At 60.5% G+C, this 22,296-nt stretch overlaps 5 protein-coding genes across 5 annotated transcripts; all 5 read right to left on the minus strand.

Moving 5' to 3' along the window:
- Nucleotides 1-864: 864 nt before the first annotated feature.
- Nucleotides 865-2,295, minus strand: LSCM1_04345 (uncharacterized protein; the record flags this gene model as incomplete). The annotated part of the gene is made up of 1 exon (XM_067321854.1): nt 865-2,295. The coding sequence occupies one exon, from the start codon at nt 2,293-2,295 to the stop codon at nt 865-867; it is 1,431 nt and encodes a 476-aa protein (XP_067176949.1).
- An 877-nt stretch (nt 2,296-3,172) lies between these two features.
- On the minus strand, nt 3,173-6,496 carry LSCM1_04346 (uncharacterized protein; the record flags this gene model as incomplete). Its single annotated transcript, XM_067321855.1, has 1 exon — nt 3,173-6,496. One exon carries the CDS (start codon nt 6,494-6,496, stop codon nt 3,173-3,175), a length of 3,324 nt encoding a protein of 1,107 aa, XP_067176950.1.
- Nucleotides 6,497-7,476: 980 nt separating this feature from the next.
- Nucleotides 7,477-9,207, minus strand: LSCM1_04347 (uncharacterized protein; the record flags this gene model as incomplete). The annotated part of the gene is made up of 1 exon (XM_067321856.1): nt 7,477-9,207. One exon carries the CDS (start codon nt 9,205-9,207, stop codon nt 7,477-7,479), a length of 1,731 nt encoding a protein of 576 aa, XP_067176951.1.
- A 1,521-nt stretch (nt 9,208-10,728) lies between these two features.
- On the minus strand, nt 10,729-12,636 carry LSCM1_04348 (uncharacterized protein; the record flags this gene model as incomplete). The annotated part of the gene is made up of 1 exon (XM_067321857.1): nt 10,729-12,636. One exon carries the CDS (start codon nt 12,634-12,636, stop codon nt 10,729-10,731), a length of 1,908 nt encoding a protein of 635 aa, XP_067176952.1.
- Nucleotides 12,637-15,304: 2,668 nt separating this feature from the next.
- On the minus strand, nt 15,305-20,905 carry LSCM1_04349 (uncharacterized protein; the record flags this gene model as incomplete). The annotated part of the gene is made up of 1 exon (XM_067321858.1): nt 15,305-20,905. One exon carries the CDS (start codon nt 20,903-20,905, stop codon nt 15,305-15,307), a length of 5,601 nt encoding a protein of 1,866 aa, XP_067176953.1.
- Between the last annotated feature and the right edge of the window lie 1,391 nt (nt 20,906-22,296).

Below are 22,296 nucleotides of genomic sequence, written 5' to 3' on the forward strand. Positions count from 1 at the left end.
TCCCTGTCGCCTAAGAAACAAGCGCCTGGACTCACCCCAAAAGCCAGTAGCGTCGCGCGATGGAAAGCGGCAGGGCCACCTGGGCAGGAATGACAAAGGGAAGCGCAGCTTTGACGCACTCGCGATGCGCGCACGACAAAAATCGCTTCATCCCGACAAAGAGAGACCACCTTTTCATTCTTGTGAAAGGCTTACGCAGTCGCCGTGCCTTCGGCGAGTCACGCCTCCTCCCTCACACACACACCTGCCTCTACGTGTGTGTGTGTGTATGCGTAAGTGTTGAAGGGGATGGAGGAGGCACCGGCACCTTCCGCTATGTACATGCGTTCCACAGCTGCGGCGGCATAGAATCATATGAAAAGAAGGAGGTCGCAAGCACGTGTGCCCTCGGAGCGCTGCCTGCACCGTTCCAATGAAAAGGAAGGCACAATCTGGCCGACACGCCGTGTGCTGCCGCCACCGTCCCCACCCCGCCCCACCCCCTTCCCCGTCCACTGCCTCTGACGCCGCCCTGTTGCCCTAAGTAGCAGGGATACTCGGGAAAGCGGGTGATGAGATACAGAGCGGGAAGGGCGGACCGGGCACAATATTGGCATAACCGCGAACACGCCAAAGAGGCAGGCGGCCACACGAAGGGGCACCTGTCGTGCGCCCGGTCCCTGCAAGAGCATAAGGGGACGGCGCCACCTTCTCAGTTGACCGTCTCTGTCTGCGGGTCCTGTACATGTGCGCCGCCTCGTCCAAACAACGAGGCCAAAGCAAGGCGATAGGAGGGGAAAGTGAAGGGCCAAGGGCGAAGAGGGGCGGGGGGGGAACGCGCACGCACCTGCAGATCGGCGATCACCAGAACGAGCCCTTCGCGCTCTAGTGGGGCGCGGACTTTCTAATCATCCCCCATGAGCCACCACGACGGCTCTTCCGCCCACGTGGCACAGAGGAGGCGGCGGATGCGACGAGGATGCGCCGCTCATGCCGCTCCCGCAGCTCTGTGATTGTCATGTCTTCCTCCGGGAGACGCCGCTGCACGAGACACATCGGAGGCAACGGCGCTAGCTGCATCCAATCCCACCCTGAGCGGCTTGTATGCGTCGTCCGCCGGTCGCTTGGGCGCTGGCGCCGCATGGAACCTGAGAAAACTGCAGGGCACCGCTCAGCTGTCCACGGCGACACCCCCTCTTTCGACGAGGTTGAAGCAGACCGGACTGCGCGACGGACCATTTCGGCCTCCTGCGTGCCGGCGCCGCCGCCTCGCCCCTCCCTCCCGACCACAACGACGCGATAGCCCATTTCGTGCCAACGCGCTTTATTCGCCTCCGTCACTGTCTTAGGCCGCATCCCAACCGCCTGGTCATCGGCGCTGTCGCCCTGCTCATCCGCGTACGCTCTCCCCGACGCCTCGGTGAGAGTAGTGGAGGCGGTGTGCTCGAGCGTTGGAGGTGATGGCACCCATTCCCCCGCCCTCTTATCGTTGCCGCCGGCCAACGCTGTCGCCTGTGAGAGCACTGCGCAAGACGGGGTCCGTTCGTGGCTACGGGCCACCGCCTCGGCCTTCGCTGCGGGTCCTCCACCGGGGTCAAGCTGAGTCAAGAAGACGATAGCCTCCTGCTCCGCAGCCATGCCAGACGGGCAGCCCGTGAGGGCTTTGGCCCCCACAGCCGAAGCAGGGCCTTCGCCAGTGATTGCCGGTGCCGGGGATAGGTTCTGCATCCGCAACTCCACCGCTGACTGAGGCACGAGAGGAAGGGGGCCCGGTTGTCGGCGTCCGCGCCCGTCCACTACGTCATCCGGCAGCAGCGCCGCTGGCACGTACTGCGTCATACCTTGCCCCACCAAGCGCTCAGCTGGCGGATCCGCGGCGAGGTGCTGCATCGCCTGCCATCGCCGTTTCAGCGCATTGTGGAAGGCCTCATCGACGGCATCGCACCTGCGCCGCGATCGAAGGCGCCGCCTCTCGATGATAGCGAGCTGTCGCTCGCGAACACGCAGAGCCGCAATGTCACGCTCCTCGAGGTCCTTGTCTCGCTGCACGGCAGAGGTGTAGAAAGGGCCGCCACTCGCGGCGGCGGGAGAGAAGGAGGCAGCAGCTCCGCCGTGCCGCTTCGCTTCCAAGGAGAGCAAAAGGTCTTGGAAGAAAACGATGTCGCTGGGCAACCGGTGCCAGTCTTCGTCGAATTCAATATTCACGCGCATCTCCTGGCTGCTTGAAACGGTGGTCGCATCCGCGGAGGCCGTCGTTGTACCGGAAGCGGGTCGAAGGGCCGGCAGCAGCGGAGATGACGGCGATGTGGTCGGCATAGCGGGCAGCTTTCCACCCCGTGATCGAGTGTGAAGGTAGCGTCGCTTATCGTTGAGGGACAACGGCACGTGATCGCGGAGCACATGTGGGGAGGCGGGCAAGTTCAATGGCCCCTACCCTTAAGCTTCGACTGGGTCCGTTCCTGCAGCACAATTGATTCGCTTGTCGAGGAACGGGTAGAGCAACAGAAGGCAACAGTTTACAGTCAATCGATGACGCAGTAAGAGGGGGTATGATGGGGCAGCGGCTGGAGAGCAGGTGCGGAAAGGATGAGAAGAGCAAGTGTGCAGGTGGCATAGGCGGCAGCGACGCCGGGGCTTCCCTACGCCTGGAAGGCACGGAGAGCCCGCAGCAGCGAGCGGCTGAAGGCTGCTTGAGAGAGGCACACAAGGGAAGTGACTTCTTGTATGCCGAAGGCCCTGTAGGTCGCCATCTGAGCAGCGGCAGCAGCAGCTGTGTTGCCGTAGCGCTTTAGCGGCAGCGCTGAGAGACGCCCAAGCCCATCGATGCATACGGTCGGGCCACTGCCTCGTATCGGCACTGGCGCGCGGTGATTTCAGGCGACTTCGTCGTCCCTCTTTTTTCTGCCGCCGCGATGCGCGCCCATCAGCCAATGCGTGACGAGAGAGGCGACAGGAATGGGCTAGAGGAAGTCGGGGGAGGAGGGGGGCACCTTTCTCTGCACTGCGAACGCCACTTGCGGTCATTGCTTTTCCATGAGAACCCACTCGCTCCCACATAGAAATGTGCCTGCGTGCAAACAGGTGTGGGTTGTGCGTGGCATGGCTCCCATCGGCAAAAACGCACAGAGAGAGAGTCGCGCCACTCACGCTCACGGCCACAACGACCGCAGTAGAAGCCCCAGCAGGGAGCAGACTACTCCATCTCGGTCACGGCGGTGCTGTCTCGCGTATCTCGCGAGCGCAACACAGCGCTTCGGGCGAAGCTGATGCAGCGACTTTCTTGATGGGTCGTTGCAGAAATGCACCGATGGCCGCGGTCGAGGCAGCCACGGCGCACGCGGCGCTCACGGAGCGGAGAGGACGACGGGCCTTCGCCGATGAGTACGGTCCCAAAGGTCTGCGGTGCATCGATGCTGCTGAAGGTCACCTTCCATGACTCAGAGCTGCGCAGCGGGTATCGCCCGAGCTCTTCGGACCCTGGCCGGAGCGTGCCTTTGCCCAAGTCGCTGCCACGCAACGTGCAAGACGCGCGCCCTTGCTGAAACGCCGCCTCGATGAGGGCCGAGGCATCAGCCGAAAACGGAGCCCAGTAAAAGCCATCACAGTGCACCACTCCAGTCTCCACCGCCGCTGCCGTTTTCGAGATCGGTGTAGCAGCGGCGGTGTTGGACATCTGATACCACCACTGAGGTGGCCCGACACAGCAGAGCTGTCCACCCACGCGCACCAACTCACTCAGAACACGATCGCAGTGCAGGATGCGGTAGGCAAAGCCCTGATCGCGTAGCCAACTCTGTCGCTTGTAGCTTGTGCTGATGTCCGCCGTATCCTGTGAGACCAGGGTGTAGAAGTAAGCGCACGTGTTGTCGAGGGAGGGCGGCTTGGGGCGCAGAATGCGGCCAAGGCGCTGCGCCTCCTGACGACGCGACGCCCCGAGGCCAGAGACCTGGATCACGACAGACGCACAAGGCAGGTCCAGCGCGACATCGCCGACGCGAGTCAAGATGATGGCGTTCACATTATTGGAGTGCTGAAAGTAGTCCAAGAGGTTTGTCCGCTCCGCCTCGCTCGTCCGCTGATCCATGAAAGGCAGGTGAAGGTGGTGCGCAAAGAAGCGCACGCACGCGAGGTCGTCGCAGAAGATGATCACCTTGTCGGGCGGAGAGCGCTGCTGGTGAAAAGCCAGCAGCGCCTGCGTGCACCACAGTTTGTACGGGTTGCAGGAAGCGAGGCGCAGAGAGCGCGAGGTGAGGTGGCCGCACGCGTGACTTCCTCTGCGCCCCCCTCCTTGGGCGCCATCGTCCTCTCCATAGCTGTCCTCGTCCTCCCCGGCGTCCGCGTCGTCCTCAAAGACACTCCTGCGGCGACGCTTTGCGCCGCTGATGCGCCCGTCACGGAGGCTGCGGCGTGCGTGTGTGCCGATAAATGCACGGGTGCGCTGGATACTGCGGTACTCTTGCAAGAACAAGGGCGGCATGGGGCACTGCACCTCGGCACACTCGACGTTCGCCAAGAATCCGGCGCGCGTCAGGTCAAGCCAGTTAGCCTCGTACAGCTTCGGGCCGACGAGGTGACGGAGATCACCGATTTTGTCGTCCTCACGCAGCAGCGTTGCGCTGAGCCCCAGCACGCACTTGTACTTGATTGTGTTCAGCACCTCTTGAAAGTGGTGCGCGAGGGCGGTGTGAACCTCGTCCAGCAGCAGCAGGCCCCATGGCTGCGCCTTCATGGCGTTCAGGATCGCCCGCGACTCCTCTGCTGCAGCGCCGTCGGTGTTGCCTCGTTTTGCGATGACCATGCTGTAGGTGGTGATGAACACCTTGCCTGGTCGCTGTTTCACCTTTGCTGTACAAACCGTCACCTCGTCCTCGGCCAGGTCTGTCCAGCGCAAAAACTCACGCTGCCACTGGAAGACCGACATGTTGTTGATGCACATCACAATGGTGGTTGCCTGCATCGTGGCAGCGGCGCCGATGCCAGTTAGCGTCTTGCCGGCTCCGCACGGGAGGACGATGACGCCTTGGTGCGCCTTCTGCCCTCGACGGAACCTCTCGAGCGACGCCACCTGGTAGGGCCGCAGACGAACGTGGCTTGCGAGGTTGAGGTTAGGCACATAGAGGCTGCGGTCCTGCATGTAGTCGTAGCAGCAGTCGGCACGTATGCCAAACCGAGAAAAAAGACGCTCCCTCACCTCCCGTAGCCTCCCGTCGCGCACCTGGCATATGTACACAAAGCGGCTCGAGGTCGGCGCCGCTGTCGCCCTCCCCTCCGAGATGCTGGCATGCGGGGGCTCATATAGCAAGCGCAGCAGCGTAGGTCGCCCCGCGTCCCGTGCTAGCCGCTCAGCGTCGCTGATGCCGTTTGTTTCCCTTAGCGCGCTCCGATCGACGTCAGATAAGATCCACCGCTCAGCGCCGCATACCATCACGGGCTGCAAAAACTCCTTCAGGGCCGGCAGCACGAGCTCCAAGTGCGCCCGCTGGCGCGACAGAACGAAATAGAAGAGCTGTTGGTCGTCACTGTCGGCGAGAGCCCCGGCGGCGGCGCCGCTTCGCCTGTTGGGTGCAGCTGCCCCGGAAGTGGCGAAGGCGGAGGAGGCGCCGCGCCTCGCTTCGAGCTGATGGAAGCGCCGCAGTCGCGGCTGCAACACAATTTGCACACGAGAGGCGTTCTCTTCCTCTTTCAAGATCTGCAGCAGCGACTCTGGAAGCGGCCGCTGAATGTCAGAAGGCCGTGTAACAGCAAGGGAGATGAGTGGCCGTGTCGCGCTTGGCGCCCCTTGTCTAAGCGGAGGGTCGACTGTGGGCAAGTGCGGGGTTGTCGCAGCACATGCCTGCGTCGGCGACGAGGGCCGGAAGAGCTGCAAGACGCGGCCAGTCGTACTGCTGGCAATGTGCGAAGAAGCCACGCTGCGAGACGAGACCGGCTCCGACGCTGAGGTAGCCGGGTCGACTGCGGGCAAAAAGGTGCCCCCCTCCTCCCCCGCCGCCTCTTCCAGCTTTACGCACGTCTTTACGCCGTCGCTGCTCGTTTGGGCGACGAAAGCGGCAGATGATACAGCCTCACACTCGCTTCTGGGATATAGCGAAGCCAAGAGGGTGCCTGTCAGGTCGACACCGTGGAGGCAGCGCGGTAATGCGACGTGAGCGGCAAACGCCGACGGCGCTGTAGTCGTCGTCGATGCCGTCTGCGACGCCCAAACGTTGTCGACCTTGGCGCTCCCGTTCGACTCGTCCAGCGCTACCGCCAGCCTCTCGAGCGCTGCACATCGCTCAAGGTCGACAGGCAGCTCCTGAGCCGCGTTCAGTCGAAAGTGCCTGAGAATGTGCTCAATCATGGCGAGTGAGTACGTCCCCTCGGCGGTGGCTGCAGACAAGGAGGAGCTGTCCATGCGATAATGCTCAATGTGCTGCGTTCTGCTGACCGGCTCGCAGCAGGAAATAAGGAAGTCGATGAAGTGGGCATAGGCGGGGTGCGCCCTCTCCACAAAGATGTTGCCCGAGCCACCGATGTTCATGACGGACGTGGGGAGAGGCCCTGGTCCGAGTGGGTATGTGTAGGTGTATGTGCGCCTGTGTACCACTAGAAAGGGGCAGGCGAGTGCCGCACACCGCACGGTCACGCTCTACCTCGCCTTCACCGCTTCACGCTACTGCTGCAACCCTCACGCGAGACGAGCGAACGCGGTGAAAGATAGAAGGGCGCCCGGGCGGAGCTGCACGGTGGCAGACGCGAGCCCCTCTTTATCCTTATATTACCAGAGGAAGGCGCACGTTCGACGATTTCGACGGAGTGCCCTACGGGCGCACGCACGCACGCAGGCACACCAGGCGGAAGTGAAGGAGGGGCTGCAACGTGTCGCCCGCCCCTCTCTTCCTGATGGACTGCTGGATGAGGGGCACGCGAGCACATGCAGGTCGGTTAGAGAGAGAGAGGGTTAAAAAAAAGCGGTTGGTGAACGAAGAGGCCCGAATAAAATGGTGAGAGCGGAGAGGAGGTAACGGGGGTCACGAGCACGGCGCCTTCCAGAGCGCTGGTGCGTAGGCCCGCATGTGCGTGTATGCTGGCGTCGCGACAGCGCCTTCGTGAGAAGCACGTGTGATCGCAGCATCGCGATCTAACCATTCGCTTGATGAGAATTGGCAGAGATGTGCAGGAGCGCAGCTCATCACAACAGTAGCGAAAAGACGCATGGATCCGTCCACCAACATCACCACCACCCACGTCTCAGTCACCCACGTACTTCCTCCTCCGCACACGGCATCCATGAGGGCAAAGGAAAAAGGGGGGAGGCACAGGTAGCGCAGAGCTCACCTGATGGAAGCGCGCCCTCCCCTTCACTGTATAGGAGCGCTTGCTTCTCCTCTTCTGTACCGTTTCGTTCGTTGGCCCGCTGCGGCGACCTCCGGTGGCGTCGGCGCATTAACGCTCTTTGGTCGTACACGAGAGCGCCTCTGATCACCAGCACCGAGCCGAATCAACAAATCGGAACGCGTGTCACGTCGCCCCGCCTTTGCCACGCCGCAGGACGTCCGCCAGCGTGGGAAAGCTCTTTGTACAGTTGTGCTCGCACGGCCCGATGTGGCACACGAGATCGCAGAACTTGCCGCAGCAGGGCAGGTTCTTACCGCACTTCCGCCCGCACGAAATCTCCTCCTTGTAGCACGGCATGTGGAACGGCATCGGCTTCTGGTGCGATGCGCACGGCTTCTCTTCCAGCACAACACACTTGGGGCACTCGGGCTCAATGTGGCACGGGTGGTTTGGCGGGTGCCCACACGGGCGAGGGATACTGCACGGATGGTTGCACTGCGGCGGCCGCGTCCCGCACGGCACCGGCGGTTCCACCCATGACTTTCGGCATCGGCAGTAGAGGCGCTCGTAGGAGACATGGGTGCATTGGGGGCACGTACCTTGGTGGCAGAGCCGTCCGCACTGGTGCACACCACACGCGAGCTTGCGCATGCATATCTGCAGGCATGTGTGCTCCGTGTCGGTGCAGCACGTGTTTGCACAGCGATGCTTGTGGCAGGACAGCATGCGGCGGCACACTTGATTGCACTTGGGAGGCATTGACTCAGGCAGTGAGTCTACTGGCAGTCCACACTGCACGCGCGCGGCCTCCCAATCAGACTCCGGCAGGTACTGGCAGAAGCAGGGGAAGGATACCTGCCGGCTTCCACACGCGCACGGCATCCTCACCGTCTCCTTGCACGGCGCGCACGGCGTCTCGTCGTGGCATGGCTGCCAGCACAGGTGGCCACAAGGCAGTGGCAGCTCGCAAGTGAGCCCGCAAGACGGGACGGGGTCGAGACACGACGTTCGCTGCACTCGCAGGCGTGTTTTGCCGCACGGACAGAGCTTTTGGTGCTCTGGAGCGCGGTAGCACTTCTCGCAGGCTCCGGGATGGCACAGCATGCCGCATTCGTGGTTGTTGCAATCGCGCTTCTTTTCGCAGCGGCGTGCGCAGCGAAAGCCGCAGGCAGCCGCGCCCGCCTCACCAGCTGCACCTTCATCGGCAGTCGCTGACGTCGCAGCACCTGCAAAAGTACCCGGAGAAGCCCCGCACCGCCGCGTCCGCTCGGTGGCCCCGCAGTAACACTTCTCGGTAACCATCACCGTGCAGAGTGAGCACAGCCCTTCGTGGCACGGCGCCTTGCAGCGGTGTTGCCCACAGTCTAGCAGTTTCTCGCAGGTCTCGTTGCACTCATACCCGTGAATGCCGCTCGAGCACCCTACCGTCTTTGAGTGCTTGCCACACCAGCATGCCTGCTCGCGAGCACGCGTGCAAGTTGGGCACGGCCCAGGATGGCACAATAGTGTGCAGCGGTGTGGGCAGCAGGGATCTGCCTGTCGCCGCTCGCACGGCTGGCCGCAGCTACCCGGCACAAGCATCGCATCCACCGGCGGCTTAGTGGTCTTTCCGCAATAGCACCGGTACACAGCCACGCTATCCCGTTCGCTGAAGGACTGGCAAAGAGGACAGCGGAAGCGGTCCAGCTCCCCCTGTGTGGCAATGCCAGAAGTGCACTGCAGCTGCTGCTCGCGCGCTTTCAGCTGACTGTCCGCCCAGAAGCGGATGCACGGCAGGTGAAAGACCCCATAGCAGCATCGACAGGCCCAAAGCTCCTGTCGGTGGCTGACCCGCTCGGAGCAGACGATACACTCGTATCGGCCGCTAATGAGGTCCTCTGAAAGCTCCTGCGTGAGCTGTGGGGAGGCAGACATGAGAGAAGGACGCCAAAGAGAAGGGGAGGGAGAGGGGGCCGCGCTAAAGGTGAGTAGCGCCCTCGTCTTCCAGACCGCTGGTGGGAGCGCGCACACACGCACACGCAAACCAATGTGCGCTCTGGACCGCTGCAAAAGCTGGGCGTCTCCGCCTGCGTAGGAGTGGGGGAGGGGGAGTCTAACAGAGCAACACAGTAGGGACACGAGGAGGAGAGTGCACGTGGGGAGAGGGCTCACTGGAGGAGCACAGGGTGCACGAAAAGGGCGACGAACAATGAAAGAGGCGGGAGAAGGAAGAGGAGGAGGGTGACAGAGGAAGGGAGAGCCGAACTCGGTCACGTACAAGTAGAGGGAAGGAGGAGTGCAAAAGTCGAGGGAGGGGGTTAGACATGCGAGATGGAGGGGATCAGGGGAGATGAGGCAAACATACACATCACACACACACACACACAGCAGCAGCACGCCAATACAATGCGGGCACTGACAGAGACAGGAAGAGAGAGAGACTACCTGAGAGCCCTTGGGGGGATGACAATGAAGCCAAAAGAAGAGTTGAGTGGTTAGGCTTGCCCACAGACGGGCAAAGGCTGCAAGTTTATGTTGCTGCTCTTTGGAGAAGGAGGTTGTGTGTGCGAGTGAGTGGGGGGAGGGAGGGGACGGATGAGTAGGGGGAAGGGAGGGGGAGAGGGGTGAAGCAATACGGAGAGAGACAGAGAAAGGTGAGAGGGCGACGGCCCTCCCTGTACAAAGCGAGGTAAAAGCCGCTCGCTACACATGAGAGGAATGCCAAACGCTGATGCGCACAGGACAAACATCAACGGGCAGCAGCTCCTCGCCATCGTCCTCCTCAAGCAGCAACACTTAGGCTGAAAAGGGGGGCCCTCAGTGCCTTAGCGGCACCACCTGAACCGCACCCCGTCTAGAGCAGCGGCAGCGGCACAAAACGGACTCCGTCGCAGTACCGCCGACTTCCTCCACGCAAGCAGTGATGGGCCATTACATTGCGTACGCTGCCCTCTACCCCCACCCTGCTGTGTTACTGCAGTTGATTCCTTTCTTTTAATCCTTCTTGAGTCCCCACCTCGCCGTACACACTGGGTGCATGAGTGTGTGCTTGCGTGTGTGTGTGCTCGGTGACCGCTTCGACTTATTTATGTCCGTACGATCAAAAAGCGGCCGTGTTGTGCCCGGGATTCCATCACTGCCCCTTTCCCCCGCAGTCTCAACGAGTCAACGAATGAGGCGCTTCAGGAGATCAGAGAGCCTGTCAGGCGGCATTCGGCCGTCAGGGGAGAAGTTGGAGAGAGAGGGGGGAGGGAGAGTCATGCCGCGCACTCCGTCGTGCGCGCTGCCATTACCCGAATATCAAAGCAACGCGTTAGAGAAGCGGCACTACACCTTTGAACATCTGCGCCGCGACTGCCCAGCTGGCACAAGGCATACGCGGTCAACGTAAGGCACCATCAAGCATTCGGCTGGCTTCCTCCGTCAGCAGAAGCCTTCAAAGTCTCTCCCAGACCCTCAAGGGTGCGGTCGTTCTTTAAAGAAATCGCGGGCGACGAAGAAGCGCAGCGCCTGCAGCAGTACTCCCTGCTCATCCATCCTCGCTTCCTCTGTGAGCCGCTCGTACAGTGTCGGCGGTGGAGGCGGACGACGGACGGGGTCGCGGCGGTTTTGCTGCGCGTGCCTTGCTGCCGCGACGGGGGCCATCATGCGAGTCACCTCCCTTGGCGCATCCGCCGGCGGCGCTGCAGACTGCGGCACCGGGGGCGCGTCTTCTTCGCTTTGATCGTGCGGGACGTCTGTCGCTGCTGTCTCAGGGGCCTCCGACGCGCACGTGGCGTCCGGGTGCGCCTCCCCTTGGCGCTCAGCAGAGGACCCCTTGCGCGGCTCACCGGGTGAGGGCTGCGTCGGTACGTCGAGGCTCATTTGCACAGCTGCATATTGCTCAGCATCGCCGTTCCCTCGAGTCGTGGCCTCGCACGCCTCTTGCTGTGGAGCGTCACGCGGCCTCTGCTGCTCGGACTCATTCTTGCCACTTTTAGCCTTCTCTCGGGTCGGCTTGGTGCCCCTCTCTACCGCAGCCAGCTTTGCCTCGCCCCACACGATATGCCGATCATACGTGCAATCCCCCTTGGTCGGGCAGTCGGCCACCCAGTGCTCTCCCTTGATACCGCAGCGGTGGCATACGTAAAACTGCGGGACATCCTTCGCAGCTGCGTAGCGTTCGCGCACAAGTTGCACGCGCTGCCGCGGGGTAAGGGTGCCGTTGGGGCCAAGAGGAATCATCTTCGTAGGGCGCGCAGGAGCGGCGTGGGCACCGGCCGACGAACCCGGCGAGAGAGACGACGATGCCGCCACAGGTAAGGCAGTCGCCGGAGGGCTGGCGGGATCAGTCCTCGGGGGCCCCGCCGACGGCCCCTGTGAAGGCTTGGTAGAGGTATTGGGTGGTGAAGCAGTGGGGCCCGGCTCCCGATAGGATGACAAGGACGGCGGCTGAATAAAGCGAGGACGCCCACCACCCACGTTGCTCACTGCAGGTTGCGCTAGCAGCGGCGGTGGTTTTTGCGGACTGCTTCGGGGAGAGCGCCGCGGGCGCTGCTCAGACAGCGAGCACGACGATCGCCGCGACGACTGGGATGACGATGCAGACGCAGGCGACGCTGTGGATGGAGAGCGTGACCCAGTCGGCAGCTCGCCGCTGACAATCAGAGACGTTTCAGTTCGTGGTCGCTTGCGAATCAAAATGCCGTGTTGCCGCATCCACCGACGCCGCTCATCGGGTAGCACGACGCCGCGCGCCGCCTTGTAGTAGAGCTCCTCTACCTTCATCTTCACCGCATCTTGGGTAGGAAAGCGGCGCTTGCGCTGCTCGAGGTAGGCGCTGGTGTCCACCAGGTTCGGTGCATCAGGGCGATTGTGCAGCAGCTCCATGTGCTCCTCCATCCGCCAAGGTTTCTCCTTGCGGCAGGTGAAACGGCATCCGGCAACAGTGCAGTACATATGTGTGTCCATGTGAGCGGCGTACTTCTCGCGCGTGGCGAACTCCCGCTGGCAGGCGTCGCAGTAGAGGGCGGCATTCCTTCCGGCTGCTGAGTTGGGCTTTGTGGTGCGGGAGTGCGGCTCACTCGCGTTTGGCGCGTTCGACGGAGGAGGGTGAGCGGCGGCGTCGCCGGGATGCCCACATGCGGGGCGCGAGGGCGGTACCACTCGTGGATCGCGACCGTTGCTGCCCTCCTCGTCAGTGGTGCTTGACGGGTTGGCAATGGCTGGATTGGGTGGTAGCTTGTACCACTCTCTGGCTGGTCCATAAGCGCTCCGCCACTCCTCCATGGCGGTGGGGAGGCCGATCACGAGCTTGTCGTAAGGGTGAATGGCGCTCACCCCCCCACCGGGCGAGGGGTGCGGCACTCGATAGTGCGGTGGCATCGTCGGGCGCAAGGCGTGTAACCGTTATCCCCTTGCCGCTATTATGGTTCCCAGCTAGGCGGTGTGAAGCCCTGCGATGGTCCGCTTACACGCTGGTTATTCGAGTGAAGAGGGAAGAGAGGGAGCGCCGAGGCAGGCATACACCGATGGGCAAGAGAGTCAAAGAATGGCGTGCGGGTGGCGACGTTCGCACCCTCAGGCACCCCTTCACGGGAGGCGGGGGCCTCCTCCCTCAAGCTTGAGTGCAGCGTTTCGGCACGCACTGAGAGCCACACGCTGAACTTTATCGCGTACGCAGTTTTTACTTCGTCGGTCTGCGAGAATGCGGTACGGCCAAGGAGAGAGAGAGAAGGGGGAGGGGGGCACAGCGAGGCGGCGATACCCTAAAGGCGTCAGTCTACCTACACATATATATATGTATATGTATACAAGTATATATGTGTTTATGTGCAGGATATGCGTGAATGTGCTACGCGTGACTGTCTCTCTGGTGCAGCTTTTGTGAAGAGGAATGAATCCAGTAGTGAGGGGGGGGCAGAGGAAGGGAGGAGAGAGAGAGAGGGTTGGCGGGGCCGAAAAGGGAGAGAAGAGCGTGTCTTTGCCTCTATGAGGAACTACAGTGGGCGCACTACGCGATGGTGCCTTTTTTGTGTGGGGGAGGGGGGCTGAAGAAAAAGAGCTGCAGGGTGAGCAAGGAGCCGGCCTGCGCTCACGCGTGGCCCTTTCACTGGTGTGCCGCACAATCCAAAGGCGCGAGTGGGAGGGGAAAGGGGGAACACGCCCCTTTCGATACTGACTTGGTTAGCGTTCGTCTTTTCTTTGTCCGTTGTGTGTTGTCTTACGGTTGTCTTTGCTTGACTCGGTCAGTTGAAGTGGTCGTTGTTGGATTTGCTTCCCTTTTTTTTTCGGAGTGGTTAGTGGGGGGAGGGAGGAGGGAAAATTTGCACCGACGCGAGCACACGAAAGAGAAGAGGTAAAACGAGGGAGGAGATGCGCTGGCGCCGCGCACCACCACAGTCGCTTCACAGCCTGATTGTGTGTGTGTGTGTGTGTAAGCGTGGAGCGGGGCGACTCTGCTGCTGTGCACCTCTCTGCAAGGTGATGGGTGTGCGCGAGTTCACATGGACGACTGTATTTGTCTGTCTATTGTGCTCCCTCCTGCAGCGAGGGCAAAAAGCATGAGAACACGAGCGGCAGCACATAGGAGGCGTGGAGAGGGGGTAGAGGAGGTGAAGAGGAGAGTGAAACACACGCACACGCATGCATGTCCGCCCACGTGCTCGAGTCTGCTTCCCTCTCTCCTCTGCTCGCTCGACGAGCCTGTCTGTGCCACCACAGCATACAAGGCATCTTCCATTCGTCGTCAGCACCATCCCCCCTCCCAGACACACACACACACACGCGCACTTACCTCACACCCCTCTCCATTCCCTCCCATAATTATGCCGCATCGCATTTTGCCTCGCCTCGCCCCCCTTTCGTACAGCCCTGCGTGTGTGTCGGTGTCGCGAAGGCGCAAAAGCCCGGACGAACTGAAAAAAAGGGAAAGGGCAGAAAAAGAGAGACCATAAAAGCAAAAGTGTGTTGGTGCCAGTATAGACACAGAGAGGCTGAGAGGGAGAGGGATACGGTAGGTGGCGGCTGATGCAGCTGGCAGAAGTGGCACACATGCACACAAGCAAGGTAAATATCAATACTAAGGAAAAGTTAATCATAATAACGAAATGCACGTCAAATATGTCCACGCAAGCGAACAGCAGCGCGCAGGCATTCAGACAATGCAATCGAAATAGGGAAGAACTACGCACACAGCAGAGGGGGTGTGGGAGGGGAGGGGAGGTAAGAGGAAGAAGAGGGGCGATGCAGGCGCGAGACACGGCAGCAGCATCAGCAGCAGCGGATAAGCGCTTGGGTAGGAAAAGCTCCCAAGAGGAGCCTACCCTGTTCCTTTATTCCCCCGCATATGCCATCCTTGTTGATGCCACGGATGTGCCCCTCCCTCCCTCCCCTTCCCCCCTCAAGTCTGGTGCGCGCTGATCATTGCGTACAGTCCCCGGGCGTATCGGCGCGCATATCCGCATGGAGCAGTGAGGACTCACTCAGCAGGGCAGACGCCAAACAAAAATCGAAGACGGAAGAGAAAAGAAGCGACACGCACACACAAACACAACAACAACACACACGGCAGGGGAGAGAGAGGGTCCCTCTCTCGGCCCTCCTCTGTGCTCCTCTTTCTTCTTGTGCAGCTTTTCTTGACCTCTCTCTCTCTGCCTGCGTACGTGTTGTGCGTGTGCGCTGTTGTGTAGCGTCAGGGAAGAGGAGAGTGAAGGGGAGGGGGGGCTGCAAGCCATCAGCGAAGAGGGGCCCACGAAACAAGCAGAAGACGACGACGAAGAGGGGGAGTGCATGAGGTCAGTGTAGTGGAGGAGGAGAGTGAGGGCCACGATCGCGACGATGAAAGGGCGTAACACTGAAGAGGAGGGCAACTATCAGCTTCTTGGCAGCGCGATGCTAGCGGGCAACACGAAAAGGGGAAAAAGGGGGTGTCACATGGAGAGAGGATAGAGGCTCGCCATGCACACGTCGAGCATTTAAAAGCAACAAAAGGCACGAGTGATGGAAAAGCACCGGGTGGCTGGAGAAGCGCTGACTCGGCATCACTGCCGCACTACTTAAGTAGAAGAATGTCCTCCAGTGTCGGCTGGCTCACGCTGATGTACGTCGTCGCAGGGATGCCGCTCACGCTCCCCGTCTGCATCTGAGAGACAACAGTGCAGATGGAAGGGAGGTCGCTGTTCAGCACCAACTGCATCGAGCACGGGTGCACCTCCACCACCTCGCACCGCATCTCCTGCGGCGCAGTCGCCCCCGACGTGGCAGTGATGGCATCGAGCACGTAGTGGCGCACCCTCTCCACCAGATCTGCGTCCGTGCCTTGCAGCTGTACTGTAATGGGAAAGAGTACGTTCAGCGTGTACGCAGCCGTCTTGTTGTATGCATTCTTCAGCTCCTGTGGTGTGCCGATGCAGCGCAGGCTGCCCTTCACGACGAAGGCGACGCGGTCGGCCAGCGCCTCAACCTCGTCCAGACGGTGTGTGGTCAGCACCACGGATTTGTCAGCCGTGAGGCGGCGCACCATCTCGCATGTCTGGGCACGCGCCACGGCATCCATGCCCGATGTTGGCTCGTCCAGCAGCACACTCGTTGTGTGTCCGACCAGCGCGATGGCGAGGGACAGGCGGCGCTTGTTGCCACCGCTCAGGGACGCGGCAGACTGGTTGCAGAACGGGTACAGCCCAAATTCTTTCAGGAGCATGTTTACTTCTGCCTTGATGTACTTCTCCTTAATGCCGCGCAGGCGGGCATACAGCCAGAGGTGCTCCTTGGCACTGAGATTGCTCAGCAACGCGTTGTACTGTGGGCAGTAGCCAACAAAGGAGCGGCTCTGCATCGACTGCACCGGGCAATGATTTACAAACGCGTCGCCGCCTGTCGCGACCACCTCACCTGCGAGGATGCTCACCGCTGTCGTCTTGCCGGCGCCGTTGAGCCCCAGCAGGCCCATCACCTCGCCCTCTTTCACGCTGAACGAAACGTCTTGAAGAGCGGCGTGATTGGCGCCGAGATACCGCTTGTTGAGGTGCTGCACGGCAATGCGGCACAGATCTGGCCCTGTTCTTGACGAGCACACCAGCGCCTCCTCCTTCGCCACAGACGAGTCGGCCGCCTCGAGGCGGCGGTGCTGCTCCTCGTCCTCGATATTCGGCTCTGTGCAGCACTGCGTGAAGAGAGAGTCGAGACGCTGCAGTCGCAGGTACTCGAGAATCACAAGCGCCACCGTAGAGACCACCGTAGAGCAAGACATGTAGATGAGGGCTGTTCCTATGCCGCCCGTGGGCTTGCCCGCCTCGCTGAAATGAAGCAGCCCGAACAAGCTGCTCTTGGCACGGTTTGGGAACATCAAGTTGGCCAGCTGCGTGCCGGAGAGCACAAACATGGACTCGCCGAAGCTCACGGCTGGGAAGATGCGAAGGATGTAGGTGACCACCTCGGCAAACCGCAGCGCATGCTCGGCGATCATCGACTCCAGCGTCACCCAGAGGAACCCAAAGGTGAAGTTGATGCAGAAGACGACGGACTGCGCCGCGAAGCTGGAGCGGAAGAAGAAGCTCAAGAAATAGCTGACCGGGATCGATGAAAGCCCGAAGAAGAGAAATAGCACAACGGCGGCACCGATGCTGTCCTTCCCGATGAACTCCGTGCGGTTGAAGATGGCAAAGATGATAAAGGCCAAAATCTGCGTCACGAGGTAGCAGGCAAAGTCAAACACAAAGCTGCTCAGCCAGTACGCCAGGACACTGGCGCCAGAGAGCCACTGCAGGTGGCGGGCGCCGGACTCCTTCTCCTCCACAATGTACGAGATCGTGTTGGACGGGATGAAGATGAACGGCAGTATGATGAAGATGCCGATCATGACCTGCTTGTTCGCTGTCACCAGCGCCTTCTCGAACTCGCCGAGCATCATGGGCGAGTTCACGACGGTCGGCAGCGGCACACCTTGGCCGAAGAGTTGCGACGCGGCGAGGTGGTAGAGCGCATCCACCCCCTGCGGGGCGGCATGGTTGTCTGTCGTGTTGTGAAGAATCGTCGGGCACGTCTTGGGCGCACCCTTCTGGTACACCGCCCCCACCGGGGCCACGGCAATGTGACGCGGCGACTTGTGCGTCATGATTTCCTCCAAGAGGAGCTCACTCATACGGTAGGAGACATTGGGCAGCCCGGACGGCATCGAGCGGAAGTCGGTGAGGTAGTATGGGCCCCACACCCAGTTGGGCAGGCCCTCGCTGAGGTGGAAGGCGTTTGTCACGAACATGGGGTAGCGGGTCAAGTTCTGTACGAAGTCAGAGAAGTTCGAGTACGCCGTCATCACCTGCGATGGGTTAGAAGCGTAGTCATCGTACATGGTCATGTCAAGCCGCAGCGCGGGCTGGCTCGGGTCTCGGACGAGATTGATGAACAGCGACAGCAGCAGGAAGATGATCGGCAGCACCACCTGGTAAAGAAGCACCTTGATGTCGCGCTGGGCATAGTGGAACCGCTTCAGGAAGAGCGCTCGGAAGTGGCGGCAGAAGACAAAGAAGTACACATCTTTCGCCTCGTAGAGGTCAGTGGAGCTCACCGGCGTCTCCCTGCTCGATGCCACGTCAATTTCGTCCTCTCGCCCGCCGACAAGCTCGCCGTCCGTCACACTCGTCATGAGCGGCGCGGTGCAAGTGACGGTGAAGAAGACGTCTTCGAGCGTCGCCAGGTTCAGCGCGACATTGCGCAGGCGCAGACGCTCGCTGTTGCGCTGTATCACTGAAAGAAGCGATACACCGGTGGAGCTGAGGAGGGTCATTGGGAAACGGAAGGACACCTCGCGCCCGCGCCGCTGCACCCCCAGCACCACACACCCTTCGTTCCTGTCAATGCTAACCCGCTGGGACGCGTAGCTTTCGGCGCGCACAAAGTTCACCAGCGCTTCGGCGGCGCTGTTTTCCTCCTCGATGCTTAAGCTGCTGTCGAGCAGGCATGTCACGACGTAGCCAACCTCCATTTGCGACTTGAGGTACATCGTCGAGCCCTCCGCGCACAGCAGCCCCTTGTGTAAGATGAGGACACGGTCGGCAATGCGGTCGGCCTCGTCAAGGAGGTGAGTGGAGATGAGTACGCTGCGATGGGTGCGGGTGCGGTTCAGGGCTTCGTACACGATCTTTCGGCCTTGGATGTCCATACCAGCCGTTGGCTCGTCGAGGAACAGCACGGAGGAGTCACCGACCATGGCGATTGCGACGCACAGGCGACGGCGCTGGCCAGTCGACAGATTCCTCGCCTTGCAGTGGCGCTTCTCCTGCAAGCCGACGAGGTCCATCGCGTGCTCCACCTTCTCCTGCACGTTGAATGAGTTCGACCCTTTCATGCGCGCGTAGAATGTAATGTGCTCCTCCACCGTTAGAAGAGACCATACGATATCGCGCTGAGGACAGTACCCAATGTTCTGCCGGCACTCGTCGAGGTGCGTGCGGGCGTCGTAGCCGCGCACATAAACGTCGCCGCTCGTCGGGCTCACCATGCCGGTCGCCATACCCATGATTGTCGACTTGCCAGCGCCGTTGGGACCGAGCAGCACGCTCACCTCGCCGGTGCGCATCGAAAATGTCACGCCATCCAGCGCAACGATGCGGTCACCTTCGCGAAAAAGTCCGGTGAAGTACGTGTAAAAGAAGCCGAGGATGCCGCCGCCAAAGTAGATCTTGCGTAGGCGGTAAAAGACGGCGGCGACAGTGGGGTCGAGTGGGTCGACGACGTCGTCGTAGTGTTCTACGAGACGACCGTTGTCTTGCGGTGATGTCTTGTCCTCCTTTTTCAGCGGGGTTGCAACAAATGACCCGCCTTGCAGCTCGCCGTCGCTGCTGACGTGTTCGACCAGAGAGCCGGGGCGAATCGGCCTGCCCATGTCCGACATCTTCAGCAGTGGCGCCTTGCGCTTGCGGAAGAGATTCACCAGCGGCATGAGGAAGAAGAGGGGGTGGGCACGACGGCCGACGGCGCCACAGGAGACGCGGTCCAAGTAAAAGCTGAGAAGCATCAGCGCACCGAACGAGGCCCACATCATGCCAATAACGATGGAGTAGTTGAAGTAGCCGGCGCGCGCCTCCACCCATCCAAAATGCCACCCGAAGGAAACGTAGTTCAGCATTATCTTAAAGACCTGGCTGTAGCCGATACATGGAATCAGGCAGCACAAAATCTTTTGAAGGTCACTCATGCCATCCGGGAAGGAGAAGGACGGGAACACGCACACAAAGAGCACAAACGCAATGCACCAGCTCGCCACGCGCGGGTTGCGGAAGATGGAGCTGATGAAGAAGCAGAGGGCCGCGTTCTGCTGCATGAAGGAGAAGTACAGCAGCACGAGCAGGCCGTAGTCCACCTTGTTGAGGAAACCGATCTTCAGAAACATGGCGGCGAGCAGCGAGGAGACCAAGTCCATGAGGAGCGTGGAGGCGTACCATCCGAGAAACAAGCAAGACGGGTGCAAGCCCATAATCAGCATCGCCTCGCGAATGCCGTTGTGCTTCTCACTGACGATTAGCATCACGAGGCGTGACGTCGGATACAGCACAGCCATCACGGCGAGCAGCGGCATGTAGTAGGCCCACTTGGTCAGGAACGAGTTATCGTAGCGCGACGGTGTTGGCATCGGGATGAGAGTCGAGCCGTACTGCGAGAGGTACTTGCTGATGCCCTCCTCGCCGGTTCGGGGGTTCATGTCGTAGGAGGCTGGGCCGACAACCCGGAAGGTTTCCAGCGCCAACTTGAGGTAGAACTCATGCACGAAGGTCTGCAGCGTCAAAAAGCCGCTAGCCCAGTAAAGCACATAGCCATCGCTGCCGTCGTTGGCACCGAGGCCGCGGGTGAAGATGCTCCTCGACATCTCCTTTGCGGTCGGCGCAGTAGCGGTGAAGTTCATGCTGATGGTGAAATCCGTCCCGCCAGCGGCCGTGAGTGAGGCATTCGGAAGGTGGACGATAGCCCAGACGGTGTTCTCGTTCTTCGCCGCATATGCCTGGGCCTCCCGCAGGGAGGAAAAGGGCTTCTCGTAGAGCACCTCGCCGCACATACCGCTATTCTGGCGGCAAAAAGCCATGAACTTTTCTGCGAGGTCTGCCGCGTCGCTCGACACCAGCAGACTGCCGTAGTGCGACAGGCTGGACTTACCACCACGGCCAAAAAACGTCGGGTTATCCCTGGCCGTCTGCTCAGTGACGAGAGCCGATAGGGTGAGGTGGCCATCCATCGTGTTCATGCCGTACGAGCCGCTTCCATAGTACATGCCATACAGCATGTAGGACAGCACCGATAAGAACGTGTTCTGAATGCAGATTTCATTGCCGTTGCCGATGAGCGACAGGCACGTGAGAAAGGACGAGTTCATCCCAGGCGGGCACGGGTGCCACGGCACGTTCAGCTTCGAATCCACCTTCCTACACATGAAATACGAAACGAAGTCGGTCATGTTCAGCGGCACGTTGACGCCGCCATCGTACATCTGTCCCGGCACGGTCGAGTTCCCCGCCAGCCAGTAGGCAACGGACAGCAGGACGATGAAGAGGCATGGAAGGAGGATCTCCACCACGGTAGAGATGGGCATGCGCCATCGCTGCAAGAAGGTCTTGACCAGGAACCCGTACAGCTGAATGCCGTACTGCCGCCAGAACTTGGCCATGGTCGCCGTCGTGATCGTAGCAGGCAGGGGTGATGTGACACCTCTTCTGCCCTTCGAGTGTCGGCAGCAATGCACGCTCGGCAGATTTATGCGCGTGCTCTTCACAATGGCACAAAAAAGAGCGAAAATTTTGAAACGGAAGAAGACAAGGCGAAATATCCAAGGAGAGGGGATACCTTCGGTGTGGTGCAGTGATCACACGCGGCCGTGCGCCTCCGGGAGATCTCCGCTGCCGGACAGCCGCAGGATGAGTGATCGCCTCGGCTGAAGAGACAGAGAGGAGGCGAAAAAATCTTTACGCGCACACGCACCCCGAAGCGGAAAAAGGGGGGTGGAAGGAGGAGGTAAAAAAGTGAAGTGCACAAAAAAGGACCAGAGAGAGGAGACGAAAAAAAAAAGAAGGGTACCCGCCAAAGAGATACACAGAGTGCAAGAGAGAGAGGCTTCCGTTCTACGTCGCTTGCACGAACAACGAATGGCTCCTTGATAAAGCTCAACGGCTTACGTGCTTAGGGGAGGGGAGGGCTCCGTTCGTCAGTTCGCCTTCTGCTATGTTTTTCTTCGAATATTTCCGTTGACTCAGTTGTGTATGAGTGCGTTGGACTTATGAGAGTGTGTGTGAAAAAAAAGAAAGGAAAAAAGCGAGTTGCTTGTCCGTGACGCCTCCGTGCGGGCTGGGCGATGAGGGCGACGACCGAGACGAAGAGACGAAAGTGTAACAGAAGCGAATACAAGGAAAAGGCAAAAAAAACGTTGAGAGAAAAAAGGGGGATCCACACTCGACAAGAGGGAGACACAAACACAGGAGCGCCAAACAGACACACGCAACGTGCACCAACAAACGAAAGGCTAAAGGGAAGAGAGGGGGAGGGGGAGGGTACTGAGTTAATATCGGCGTATGTCACATGCACCGAAGTCCGAAGAGACGAGGGAGGGTTGGAAGGAGGGAGAGGGGGGCACGCGCCGAACTACCGGAGCTGGAAAAGAGAGATGACAATACAGAAATAGTTGAACAGAAAATGCGATAGACGGCGGGTCGCGTGCAGGTCGAAGCGGACGACTGCGAGCAGCCGATGAGCTGACGTTTTTCCAACCCTTCTTGATGAGTGGCGAGAGAAGAAGGGGAGGGGAGGGGGGAAGGCTGGCTGCCGAGAGGGTTGAAGAGCGACGCACGACTAGACGCAAGCGCCGTAGGTCTAAACAGGCGAGAAGAATCACGTTAACGGGCAGCAGGGCGGCTTCAGGAACGGCGCGGCGGGCAGAGGCGTGGCGAGGAACGCGCGACGCGAAGAGAGAGAGAGGTGGAGGAGGAGGAAGTTCAACACCACCCGCCGGTCAGCTTTCGAGACGAAGCCGCAGAGAGCACAACACAAAGGGCAAGCAAAAAAAAG

This window comes from Leishmania martiniquensis, chromosome 29 (assembly GCF_017916325.1).
Source record: "Leishmania martiniquensis isolate LSCM1 chromosome 29, whole genome shotgun sequence".
NCBI classification, from domain to species: Eukaryota; Euglenozoa; class Kinetoplastea; order Trypanosomatida; family Trypanosomatidae; genus Leishmania; species Leishmania martiniquensis.